The 13,476-nt window shown below is 43.1% G+C and overlaps 1 protein-coding gene and 1 long non-coding RNA gene across 2 annotated transcripts; one reads left to right on the top strand and one right to left on the bottom strand.

Annotated features, from left to right (window-relative positions):
- Positions 1 to 67: 67 nt before the first annotated feature.
- LOC148884269 (kinesin-like protein KIF2A) lies at positions 68 to 12,925 on the top strand. Its single transcript, XM_089020035.1, has 22 exons — positions 68 to 279; positions 1,026 to 1,265; positions 1,813 to 1,907; positions 1,974 to 2,093; positions 2,174 to 2,228; positions 3,665 to 3,799; positions 6,257 to 6,357; positions 6,654 to 6,749; positions 6,832 to 6,886; positions 6,955 to 7,117; positions 8,412 to 8,502; positions 8,570 to 8,633; positions 8,709 to 8,800; positions 8,886 to 9,028; positions 9,167 to 9,371; positions 9,446 to 9,556; positions 9,645 to 9,712; positions 10,494 to 10,571; positions 10,705 to 10,849; positions 10,918 to 11,019; positions 11,082 to 11,217; positions 11,283 to 12,925. The coding sequence occupies exons 2-22, from the start codon at positions 1,205 to 1,207 to the stop codon at positions 11,366 to 11,368; spliced, it is 2,202 nt and encodes a 733-aa protein (XP_088876161.1). The 5' UTR covers positions 68 to 279; positions 1,026 to 1,204; the 3' UTR covers positions 11,369 to 12,925.
- LOC148884268 (uncharacterized) lies at positions 10,843 to 13,203 on the bottom strand. The gene is made up of 4 exons (XR_016118223.1): positions 12,915 to 13,203; positions 12,701 to 12,750; positions 11,065 to 11,210; positions 10,843 to 10,992 (listed from the first exon to the last, which is right to left on the bottom strand). It is a non-coding gene; the product is annotated as an uncharacterized LOC148884268 (long non-coding RNA).
- Positions 13,204 to 13,476: the final 273 nt, after the last annotated feature.

Raw genomic sequence — 13,476 nt, 5'->3', positions numbered from 1 at the left:
ACATTTGTTTTGGAGGGGGCAGCTAAAGAATGTAAGTTAGGAAACAAAAAAAAAAAATGTCGGTGACGATCGTTGGATAGTGGATGAGAATTTCACGATTAGCAGCAGTCGCACAAGTGAATGTCAGTCGCAGGACAAATTCACCGTGAAAATGCATCTTTATCAAAGACTTGAGACAATTCTTGGCAAACCGATTATTATTTTTTGCTAGCTTAATGCTAACATAGAGCGCCTGCCTCACAAAGTAGCATCGATGTTGCGCTTCAAGGATCAGACATGGTGAGTAAATCATTTTATTTTCTTGACTATGCATGAAACTATTATTTAAATATAAATGAGAGAAGACAGTAGCAACTTTTGTTACACCTACGCTGAGTGACCGAATGTGGACGTGTGGAGTTTAAAACTATCCGACTTTCCAAGGGACCCCTCAACATCACATGGGGTGGCGTTGCTTTCATATCCCTTCTCTTTCCCGGCCTTCCACACCACCACGAGGCTCCAGTGTTGACAGGCAAGCCAACCTCCAAGTACCAGTCGCCGGGGCAAGCTAAACTAAGCTCAGCACCACTTTTTCCCCTTTAAACGCGCAGTTTGTTTGGGACTTCAGCGCGGAGTCCCCACTTGGCTAACCGGACCAGAGAGACCCGATTCCCCTCATTTGTCAACGAGGAGTTTGATTTTCAAGTTTTTTTTTGTCGTCGACCGCCATCGCGTGTTCATAAGGAGTAAGTTAAAGTATCTAAACACAAGTTCCCGGATTTTATTCATACTTCAAATTATTTGGCTGGTTTTAGCGGTCCGTCGTTTATGAACGTCGAGTTTAAAATAATTCCTTTGAATAATATTGTATTGAATATATAATATGGGCGGCGGTGATTACATAGCATTTTCCGCCTCGCTTTGAGGTTTTCATTTCAATGTTGGTCGTCGCTCATATTTTGTGATTATGGAAAGGTAACGAAACGCCGACATTGTTGAAATGCGCTTTAAATAAAATATATTGTATTATTGTTGCTCTTTAGCAGTGCCAATGGCGACGCCGGATGGGAAAGGGCCGCGCATGCGCACTGGAGCCCCTACCTTCCTCTACCCGGTGATCGGCGGCCAACACAATTTGGCACGCGCGAGCTCACTGGATTGACCTTTATTGAAATAAATAAAGCGGGCGAGGAAACAGGAGGGAAGGGAGAGAGGTGGGGTGATGGCTGCCATCTACGGGAAGATCTTCGTGGGCATCTACGTGGAGATAAAGCGGAGTGACGGTAAGTAAGCCGAGCCAGCGAATGACTGCTCCGTGTCCTCCCGCTGTTGCCGCCGCCACCGCCGCCGGGATGGAGCAAACGTTCACAGAAGATAGCGAGCGAGCAATCGCGACCCCAATATGTCCGCCAAATTTTAAAACGCCATTGCGACGCGGGTGGGTGTCACTCGACCCAAAAAAGAGTAGGTCCTTTTCACCCGTAGTTTGTATTCCTCTGCCGGTCCACCGGCGGAGGATGTGTGGCCGGTGATGAGTGAGGAAGGGTGGAGTGAAAGAAGGCAGGGGTGGGGTCTCCACCCTTGGGGGATGCTTTACCTTCTTCCCATTTGAAAGGCTTCACATTGGGACGGCTGTCAGTCAAGTGGGCCTGTCATGCTACCACGCCCTGAATCTGGTCCATCACTGAGCTTTTTTTGAGCCTTAAGGGCCACCGTTGTTTTTGCTTGCCTTCTCTTTTGACATGTCAATTCCAGTTCAGCCCTCGCGTTAAAAACGTACTTATCATCACTCAGGTAGGATTGTGTCATTTGTAATTTTCCCGCACGCAGGTCGAATCCACCAGGCGATGGTCACGTCACTGCACGAGGACAACGATAGCGTGACGGTGGAATGGATCGAAAATGGCGACACTAAAGGAAAAGAGGTACGTGTCCTCCACAAGAGAGTTTTCCTGTAAAATCAGAAAAATCACACCATTATCTCATCATAGATCGACCTGGAGAGCGTATTTTCACTGAACCCAGATCTGGCCCCTGAGGAAGACGTGGCCCCAAGTCCCGAGACATCTCTCCCTCCTTCCAACATCGCCAAGCCAAGTAAAGTGCCCAAGGTCCGCTTTTCTCTGTCATATTCAACGCGCCTCCATTTTGCTCTTTCAGCTTGATTTATTTATTTTTGCCCCCTTCCCAGACTCGACGGACCACTGCCATACCCAAACCTGAGAACGCCCCGCGGGAGAACAGAGGTACACCCGCTCGACAGAGTTAGCCATCGCCCCATCGGCTAACAGGATGTAGCCAAGTGTTTTCGATGTACCCGATAATCATGTAAAGTACATTTGGCAGATTAATAATAATAATAATACATTTCATTTCGAAGCGCCTTTCAAAAAGCTCAAGGTCACTTTTCAATCACAGGATTAGTTTTTCTGTGGGTGAGCAGCAGCAGCCTCACGCGCCAGCGTTCACTCAACCCAGAAGTAACTCAAATAGATAGAAAGCGAGCTCTATTAGTTATATAGCTAGCTGTCTAGCTGGCTATCTATTAGCTATCTATTTGCTACCTATTAGCTAACTGGCCGGCTAGCTATCTGGCTGGCTATCTATTAGTTATATAACTAGTTGTCTACCTTGCTATCTATTGGCTATCTATTTGCTACCTATTAGCTAACTCGCCGGCTAGCTTTCTGGCTGGCTATCTATTAGTTATATAGATAGTTGTCTAGCTGTCTATCTATTGTCTTTCTATTAGCTATCTATTAGCTAACTGGTCGACTAGCTAGCTATTTGGCTGGCTATTAGGCATATAGCTAGTTGTCTAGCTGTCTATTAGCTATCTAGTAGATTTCTATTTGCTATCTGGCTGGCTAGCTAGCTATCTGGCTGGCTATCTATTAGTGTTATAGCTAGTTGTCTAGCTGTCTATCACGATTAACTCCTCCACTGCCAGGCGATATGCCAAAATCAAAGTCAAAGTCAGCTTTATTGTCAAATATGCTAATATGTATGATATACAGCACAGATGAAATTACTGTCCTCTCGGACCCAGCATGCAAGGCACTTATAATTACTTTAACACACATAATAAACATGAACATGTGTCCACTCCAGTGCCAGGGTTGTTGTCATTGTCACTGGAATTCCACAACCCACAGAATATTGAGTTTTAGGACTACATAAGCATTCAATGAAGCGTAAGAAACCTTATACTGTCTTATTTCATTAGAAAAAAAAGAGTGGAAGAGAAAAGCATTGGCAGAGGTCTGACCAGTGCTTCATCGGCACCCCCTGCAAGAAAAAAACAAAACCCGAACCAATTTGAGAATGGCGCTCTTCAATTCCCGAATAGATTCGGGAATGGCAGCGAATGAGTTCAGGTCAACAGATGCGTCTTTCGTTTTGAGGATGTTGGAGGTTCCTGCTTGCCAGATTTCAAACTTTCATCCCGTTTTATGCCTGTGACCCAGACCGGAGAAGGCCAAATTTAACACGGGAGCAAGTCTGCCAAGAGAAACCCATTTTGGGTTTTTGGCAGATTTTGGATGCTCTTTCAAAGAGGGCGCCCAAGTTTTAACCGTGACTATCAGACACACGGATGACGGCGGCCGTAGAGTCCAAATGCTTGCGGCTTGATTTTGCAGCAACTTGAAATGACTTGATTACCAATTGCGTGACTGTTCAGCGGCGGCAGTGGGAACCACCCGAGCTCGTCCCAGCCAGCAGAGCCAGCATGCGGAGCCCCCTCCCCCGTCCATCACCACCCAGCCCGCAGCAGCTCCGACTGCAGCCAACCAATCGCTGATCCAGCAGCAGAACGGTAACACACGCACGCGCACACATTTGGCCCTTAGCACAATGATGTCATGACGAGACCGCCTCAAAAGCCTCTTTTAGGGAGACGAGTCCTAAAACACACACACACACAGACGCGTTTGTACGAAAGCTTGCAAATGGAGCCGTTGTGGAACCAACAGAGATGTTCTTATCTTCTACGATACTCAAGACAAGACTCGCAACTTGTTTGGATTGACCACCACAAATGTTGGCAAATAGTTGGATTCAAACCAAAAAAAAAAAAACACAAAAATATTTTGATTAAAAAAAAACACTGAAAAATCTCAAATATTTTAAGAAAAAAAATCACAAAAGATTTTGTTAAAGAAAAACAAACAAAATATTTTTGTAAAAACAATTGCAAAAATATTTTGTAAAAAAAAAAAAAAAGAAAAATATATTTTTTGAGAAACACACAAAGAAATTCACAACAAATATTTTGATTAAAAAAGAAACACGGAAGAATTGCAAAAATATTTTGTAATAAAAAAAATCACTAAATATTTTGTTTAAAAAATCACAAAAATATTTTAAAAACCCTGAAAAATCACTTTTTTAAGAAACACAAAAAATCACGAAAAAAAATTGATAAAAAAAGAAACAAAAAAATTACTAAATATTTTATTTTAAAAAATATCACAAAGTATTTTGTAAAAAACAGCAAAATTGCAAAAATATTTAGTAAAAACACTGAAAAATCACAAAAATATCTGACTAAAAACACAAAAAAAAACCAAAACATATTTTGATAAAAAAAGAAACACAGAAAAATCGCAAAAATGTTTTGTAAAAAAACACACAAAATCACTAAAGATTTTATTTAAAAAAAAATCACAAAATATTTTGTAAAAAACTGCAATATTGCAAAAGTATTTTGTAAAAACACAAAAAAATCACAAAAATATCTTACTAAAAAGTCACAAAAAATCGATAAAATATTTTGTAAAAAAAAAAAACACAAATAAATCACAAAATATTTTACTTTAAAAAAATATCACAAAATATTTTTTAAAAAACTGCAATATTGCAATTGTATTTTGTAAAAACACTGAAAAATCACAAAAGTACAGTAAAGTCTCCTTATATCGATATCGGTTATCTTGATAGTACTGCTTATTACGATACTATTTTCATTTCCCGGCAAATTTCTAGTCTTTTTATGTATAATTAGTTCCGTTTAGTATGATACATGGTTATTACGTTAATCTGGTTACTACGGTGCCGTCTTTCATCTCCCGCCAGCCATTTTTCCCTGTTTATATCGATTTTTTTAATAACAAAACATAGCAGTTATCACATCCAAACAGGAGCTGTTGTTACGCCACAACTCAGGCGCAGTCTCGATTCAGGCACTCTCTCGAACCCCGTTGTCGGGTCCTCACAAGCCCCAGTCACGTGACCAGCTTCTGTGTTTTGAACTGTCATACGCGAGCACAATAAAAAAGGCGTAGCAGAGCTCACATCTTTCATTACTGCTGCAATAGCATCTGAAACACTGTAATGCCCTCAGCGTGGCAAATGATGCACACAGTCGCTGGTATATAGCGGGTTATCTTTTTAATAATAAAACGTAGCAGTTATCACATACAAACAGGAGCTGTTGTTAACGCCACAACTCACGCGCAGTCATTCTATTCAGGCACTCTCTCGAATCCCGTTGTCGGGTCCTCACAAGCCCCAGCCCCCAAACATGCACCGAACGTCACAATACTTTAGTCTTCTTATATAAAGTACAGTTGTTCAACACCAATTTCAACCATGGGGAAACGTAAGAATTGTGATATCCGAACAACGTACAAGGCAATCGTGGCTGTGGAGGACAATCCAACAAGCAAATCCTTCATCGCAAAATAGTTTGACGTGCAGCAGAATACTTCATCAACGTAAGTAATGTAAACGTTGCAGTTTTCGTTTTCCATACATTTATTTAATTGTATTGTATTCAGATATCTTTATCTCTTGCAATAATCACTGTTTTTCATATGTTTGTACATGCTGGCATTCGTGGTTTCTCTCATGTGTATAGAACAACGTGAGGATTTTGCATTGGTTGCATTTTTCGAAAGGAAATAGTCATTAAAAAAAGTGTAAAGATGTTTTTATTTAATGCATACGTTTATTTTTCACTTCACTACAGTACAAAAGCATGCTAGATACGCAATCCATGAACCCAATAAGAAAATTACATGCCATATCAAAGATCGCCCATTTATTGCCCTCACTTAACGCAGTTCGGCACAGGATCGGATATATCGATAATACGGTTTTATTGATATTTTTTCGTATCTTAATAAAAACCCACCAAAAAAATCACCAAAATATTTTGTTTTAAAAAAAAAGCATTTAGTTAAAAAAATGCAAATACATGTAGTTGGATTCAGTTGTTGTCGCATTTGAAACGACGATGATGATGACGATGATGACTTTTGTGCTCCCGCAGCGCGGAGGAAGTCCAACTGCGTGAAGGAGGTGGAGAAGCTGCAGGAGAAGCGTGAGAAGCGCCGACTTCAGCAGCAGGAACTCAGAGAAAAACGAGCTCAGGTGAGAGCAAACGCGCATGCACACAAGCAACCCCTCCCCCACAAACTCCCACAATCGTATCAGAATCATCTTTATTGCCAAGTATGTAGAACACACAAGGAATTTGTTTTCGGTAGAACACACTGCACTAGTATCGTCGTCAAAAAAAAAAAAAAAAAAAAATGCTAAGTGGCACTATACAGTTCCATTTTGGCTACTGTTGAAAGAGTTCAAAGAGTTAATGGCTTGGGGGAAGAAGCTGTTTAAATGTCTGCTGGATTTGGTGCGCATGTGACACCAAACGCGTGTGCTTGCAGGAAGTAGACGTCAACTTGCCAAACTACGAGATCATGTGCATGATCCGGGACTTCCGGGCCAGTCTGGACTACCGGCCCTTGACCTCCACCGACCTGGTACTTTGCGCTTATGTCCGCGAGGGAAATGCAACGGAATCGCCAGGAACACGATGACCTCTGACCTTTGTTTCCGCTGCAGATTGAGGAACATCGCATCTGCGTGTGCGTGCGGGCGCGGCCGCTCAATAAAAAAGGTCGGAGGCGGTGCGCGGCGGCGCTTGTCGGGCGCGGACCTGACGTCGGGCTCTGTCTGTCCTTCCAGAACTGTCCGTCAAGGATCTGGATGTCATCACCATCCCGAGCAAAGACGTGGTGATGGTCCACGAGCCCAAGCAGAAGGTGGACCTGACGCGCTACTTGGAGAACCAGACCTTCCGCTTTGACTACGCCTTCGATGAGAACTCCACCAACCAGATGGTCTACAGGTACAACATCGCAAGATAATGCCGTCTCATATTTTGTAGCGTTCCATCCAACAATACTTGAACCAGACACTTGTCATTGATGCGTTATCAATCCACCCCCTGCCCCACAATAAATCACACAAATATTTTGTCAAAAAACAGAAAAATTACAAAATATTTTGTTAAAAAATACAAAAAAAAATCACAAAAATAATTTGGAGAAAAAAAAAAAAAAATGACAACAATATTTTGTTAAAAAAAAAAAGACAAAATCACAAAATATTTTATTAAAACACAAAAATAACGAAAATATTTTGTTAAAAAACAGACAAAATCACAAAATATTTTATATAAAAAAAATACGAAAATCACAAAAATATTTTGGCAAAAGAAAAATCACAACATATTTTGGTAGAAAAAAAACACAAAGATCACAAAAAATATTTTGATTTTAAAAAACAAAAAGAATCCTAAAAAATATTTTGTAAAAGAAGAAAAAAAACACAGAAAAATCCCCAAAATATTTTGTTTAAATAAACAAAATCACAAAAATATTTTGTTTAAAATAAAACACGAAAAATCACTAAAATATTTTGTAAAAAGAACAAACAAAAATCACAAAAATATTTTGGTAGGAAAAAAAAACACAAAAAATTACTAGAATATTTCATAAAAAAGACAAAAAACAGAAAAATCACAAAATATTTAGTTAAAAACACAAAAAAAAAATCACAAAAATAATTTGGGAGAAAAACAACACAAAAATGACAAAAATATTTAGTTAAAACCAGACAAAATCGCAAAATATTTTATAAAAAAAATCACAGAAATCTCGAAAATATTTTGTTAAAAAACAGAAAAATCACAAAATGTTTAGTTAGAAAAACAAAAAAAAATCACAAAAATAATTTGGTAGAAAAAAACAGACAAAATGACAAAAATATTTTGTTAAAAAACGGACAAAATCACAAAATATTTTATATGAAAAAACAGAAAAATCACAAAAATATTTTGGCAAAAGAAAAATCACAACACATTTTGAAAACACAAAGATCACAAAAAATATTTTGATTTAAAAAAAAACACAAAAAGAATCCCCAAAATATTTTGTAAAAGAAGAAAAAATCAGAAAAATCCCCAAAATACTTTGTTTAAAAGAAAACACAAAAATCCCAAAAATATTGTTTAAAAATGATGAGTATAATGGTGGGGGCGGGGGGGTGACCTGCAGATCCACGAACCCGGCGGGCCCGATGACTAAACTGTCTTTGTGACCTTTCTTCTAACCTCGTGACCTTCCTTTCACTTGTGGCAGGTTCACGGCGCAGCCGCTGGTGGAGACCATTTTTGAGCGGGGGATGGCCACCTGCTTCGCGTACGGACAAACGGGGAGCGGGAAGACGCACGTGAGTGCTCCACCGTCGACAGCCTCGTCGGCGCCGCGCCTTCCTCTGAGTCCGTGTCTCCTTGCAGACCATGGGAGGGGACTTCTCCGGAAAGAACCAGGACTGCTCCAAGGGCATCTACGCGCTCTCCGGTAAAGCCTTCTTGTTTTTGGCCGCCTTCAACCAGGCGAAGAACCGCCGTAACGTGCGCTTTGGTTTGCGAGCAGCCCGAGACGTGTTCCTCATGCTGAAGAAGCCCATCTACAAGAAGTTAGACCTCCAAGTCTTTGCCACCTTCTTTGAGATCTACAGCGGCAAGGCAAGTGGCTTGCAGCCAGACGGGAGCCGCTTGCGGCGGCGCCTGACCGGCAACCTCCGGCGTTTTTCCTTGTCACCCGCAAAAGGTCTTTGACTTGCTGAACCGCAAAGCCAAGCTGCGCGTGCTGGAGGACGGCAAGCAGCAGGTGCAGGTGGTGGGCCTGCAGGAGCGAGAGGTCAAAGGCACGGAAGATGTCCTCAAGCTCATCGAAGTGGGCAACAGCTGCAGGTGCGTCACGCTCCATCGCACTCGCCCGTGGGCTGCCAGCTGATTGGAATGAGTGGAATTTTCCCAAAAACGAGACACCCCACACACGACCCTCTTGCGAAAGTGGCAAAAAGCGGCAAGTACGCGCGTCTCCCTCAGGACGTCCGGCCAAACCTCGGCCAACGCCCACTCGTCGCGCAGCCACGCCGTCTTCCAGATCATCCTGCGGCGCCGCGGCAAGATGCACGGCAAGTTCTCCCTCATCGACCTGGCGGGGAACGAGCGGGGCGCCGACACGTCCAGCGCCGACCGCCAGACACGCTTGGAAGGAGCCGAGATCAACAAGAGCCTGCTGGCCCTCAAGGTACCACCCCTCATCTCGCACCGAGTCGAGGCGGACGCGAACGTGTCACTGATGAGGACGCCGACGCCGGGCAGGAGTGCATCCGAGCGCTGGGTCGCAACAAACCGCACACTCCTTTCCGGGCCAGCAAGTTGACGCAGGTGCTGAGGGATTCCTTCATCGGGGAAAATTCTCGGACTTGCATGGTAAGGCCCAAGCCGGCGTTTTCTTTGATTTTCCATCGCGCATCCTGGAACGGCGTTCAGATAAGGATGATGTCTCTCTTGTTGGCAGATCGCCACCATCTCCCCGGGAATGGCGTCCTGCGAAAACACCTTGAACACGCTTCGGTACGCCAACAGGTGAGCAGCCTCGGCCGAACTGTACCAGGGAAGTCAAATACTGGAGCCGGCTGCTGTGGAATGTTCGCGGAATTCTGCCGAATTCTGCCGACAGAATTCTGCCGACAGAATTCCGCCGAATTCTGTTGTGAATGTACAGTAAGGCACGCTAAAAATGCCTTACTATACATGGTTGTTATTTTCGGCTAAAAACGCCGTACTATATACAGGTAACATACGAGTTACGATCGGGTTCCGTTCCGACAAAACTGTCGTAAGTCAAACGGTCGTAAATTGAAAAGCATTCAAAATGGCCAAATAAAATGCTGACCCAAATACGCACGGCTTCCCACGCATGCGTGCTGTTGAAAAATCGTTCTCCCTGCTAACGGAGAAGGCAGAAGAGGTCGCCCAACGCACACACGCTCGGATTTAGGCGGACGGCGAAGGAAAAAAGTCTCAAAAAGGCGGTGGCGGCGTGGCTATTTTGTATCCTCATTTTCTGCAATGCTGTAATAAGATATCTCCATTACGATAAATGAGGCATGCTGAATGTTGAGCGGATCTGGCAACGCAGCCACAACGCTACATATGGTCCTTTGACAGCGATAAAAAAAAGTACAATGCTGAGAGAAGCGGTTGCTCTCTGTGCTCCGGCAAATAAACATCCTACATCTACTAGCTGTAGAATTTAAAAAAAAAGGATCTGGTGGTCGTAAATCGGATGTTTCCTGTATATACATAGACATTTTTTCCCGCTATAATAACGCTTTCATATCTGCCACGTCTGCTGTGCTTCCAGAGTGAAGGAGTTTGGGATCAGTCCCTCAGATATTCCCTTTTCGCAGAGCGCTCGCTCGGACCTTTCTCCGACTTCCGAGTATGTCTTCACACGGCTGCACAATCCTCATCTGTGGTGCTCTTCTGGCCGTTTGCTGTCCTTTCCAAAATCGCACTCCGCATTCGCTGTTGTTGTCTCTTTCCCGTCCAATCCCTGCATGTGGCGCGGTTAGGGCGAAGGAGCTGTCGGCGGAGCCAGCGGGCGTCACGGACCCTCTCGCCAGCGGACACGTTCACCAGCTGGACGTCCTGGAGGCCCAGTGGGGCATGGGCAGTTCCCCGCAAAGAGATGACCTCAAGCTGCTCTGCGAACAGAACGTGAGCGCGGCGTCGCACGAGGCGGGCCCGCTCGCTGCCCGTTTAACCGCAAGCGTGTTGACCCGCAGGAGGAGGAGGTCTCCCCGCAGCTCTTCACCTTCCACGAGGCAGTGTCCCAGCTGGTGGAGATGGAGGAGCAGGTTCTGGAGGATCACAGGGTCGTCTTCCAGGTAGGGCCCTCGCATCGTAACACTGCGCACACTCACACAACTCACTAATGTTGGTGTTCTAGGAGTCCATCCGCTGCCTGGAGGACGAGAAGGTGCTGCTGGAGATGACGGAGGAGGTGGACTATGACGTGGAGTCCTACGCCACCCAGCTGGAGCAAATCCTGGAGCAGAAGATCGACATCCTCACCGAGCTGAGAGGTAAAAAAAACAAAAACGGTCTCAATCTGGGTAAGAAAGCTCTCAGGCTGCTCTTCTTCTTTCAGATAAAGTCAAGTCATTCCGCTGTGCGCTGCAGGAAGAGGAACAAGCTAGTCAACAAATCACCCCTAAGAGGCCTCGTGCACTTTAAACACACACACACATGCTCATTTTTCCATCAGTCATTTGACTGCTGTTATGAAAGGAAAAAAAATCATATTTGTAAATCTCAACCTTCTGTCAAGATCAAGTAAAATCTTGAAATGATTTATAAAGTAAAAACCTCCTTAAAAATGGCACAAGTATTTTAGTTGGGGGAGGGGAGGTCCAACCAAGTACAGCGATACCTCCGCATACAAACGCTTCAACTCACGAACATTAAATTCGCGAGCATAGTCTTGGCTGACAAACTAGTTTTCGGTGGACGAACCAAAACACACGGTGGCTGGCGGACTAGTTTTCCAAACCCCCCTTTGAGTGCAGACATGGTTTGTTATCGAGTGGAGTACTTTTGCTATTATAGGACTGAAAAAGACCCCACCACAGGCTAGTGTTAAGCCGAAGAGGACACAAAAGAAAATGACGATCGAGCAGAAGATCATCCAAAAACACAAATAAGGTATGCGTTTGTGTGACTTAGCTGTCCCAGTACCAATACGCTAAGTCGATCATTGCTACCATCCATGGACAACTACCATCACAATGGTAAATAAAATGACTTTATTGTAAAGTACAGTTTATTTCTTTAATGACAATACAATAGCACATTTATTATACATAAAATATTTCTATTTTGTGTAGTTTTAAGGCTTATTTAGGAGAAAATTATGTTTTATGAGGACCTGGGAAAGGATTATTCTTATTTTTACTGGTTTCTTATGGGAAATAAATATTTGGCAGATTTTTTTTGCCTTATACACACTTTCTGGGAACCAATTAAGTTTGTAAGCTGAGGTATCACTGTACATTCATTATGCCGTATTTTCTGGTGCGTAAGGTGGACCAGAGTATAAGGCACACCCCTAATGAATGGTGTATATTCAAACCTTTTCCATATTCCATATATAATGCGTAGCAGACTATCAGGTGCACCTTCAATGTATGAAAAAAGTTTTCCAAATATAATACATAAATATATAAAAGTTTTATGAATATAAGGCACACCACATTATAAGGATACTACAGTAGAGGCACTACGTCTTCTGGGGGGTCGGTGGCTGTTGACGGTCGTTGCCAGACCTGTTGTAGCTTAATATGACTTCACATATAAGGTGCACCTGCTTATAAGGCGCACGGTTATTTTTGAAGAAAATCAATGCGTTTGGGTGCACCTTATGCAACGGAAAATACGGTACTTAAAAAAAATACATGAAGTGAAAGAGAGGTATTGATTTGGATTAAAGGGGTGTTTCAAATTCAGAAATGTGCCCTTCGTGAATGAATTTTACTCTGTGCAGTGGAAAAGCGGGTGTTTTTGGCTCACCTGCATTGTGGGGTCTTTGAGTCTATGCAGGACGGACGTGTTGAGTTGACCTGTTTGAGAAAAAAAATCCATAAGACAAAAAATCCGCCTTGTTGACATTGGACGCTGCCCTTCATCGGTATCTCAGAACTTGCACTGCATCAAACGGCCTCTCGGGGTCGCCATAATACAATTTCGTGCACTCACAATACTGATAACAAAAATAAAAACATACCTGTGGTTGAATCTGCGCTGTTATTTTGTACTTTTTAGGTGCCCCCTTGTCTGATTATGGCTAATTTGTAGCATATTAGTAGTGATGGGTCCAGCGACACTGAGCCGTCGATTCATGCGCCGAGCTTCCGGGGTAAACCCCGTGTCGGTGCGCGTACCGCTTTAAGAAAGTCACGCGACCACTACCGGAACCACTGACGATGCGCACTCAGAGGTGCAGCGCTATATGTCAGCAGGACACGTGACACGCACGGAAGACTTGCTCTTATACTGGAAGTCCATGGAGGCAACGTTCGCTCACCTATTTACATTGGCCACACAGGTGTGCACACCGGCCTCTTCAGTGCCTTGTGAGAGGATCTTCTCAAAGGCGGGGGAAATTGCTGATAAAAAAGAAATAGACTGAATAACAAAACGCTGGAGAAATTAATTTTTATTGAATAAAAATCAATAATTAAAATGAGTCCATAGTCATTCACAACACTTTTACTTTGTCATTTAGATGGTCACTTAATTTATTAACTGCGTTTTTAATGAAATTACGTATATGTAAAAAATAATGT

Source organism: Hippocampus bargibanti, linkage group LG18 (genome assembly GCF_051943395.1).
Source record: "Hippocampus bargibanti isolate YZ-2025 linkage group LG18, ASM5194339v1, whole genome shotgun sequence".
NCBI classification, from domain to species: domain Eukaryota; kingdom Metazoa; phylum Chordata; class Actinopteri; order Syngnathiformes; family Syngnathidae; genus Hippocampus; species Hippocampus bargibanti.
The sequence above is the reverse complement of the archived record's forward strand: the minus strand, read 5'-3'. Positions and strand labels throughout refer to the sequence as shown.

Bases quoted from the DNA above. Each gene is read 5' to 3' on its own strand.
- LOC148884269 (XM_089020035.1), top strand. From the start codon at position 1,205: ATGGCTGCCATCTACGGGAAGATCTTCGTGGGCATCTACGTGGAGATA. The intron at 2,229-3,664 runs GTACACCCGCTC...GTGACTGTTCAG, and splicing joins CGCCCCGCGGGAGAACAGAG to CGGCGGCAGTGGGAACCACC. The intron at 6,887-6,954 runs GTCGGAGGCGGT...CTGTCCTTCCAG, and splicing joins GCGGCCGCTCAATAAAAAAG to AACTGTCCGTCAAGGATCTG.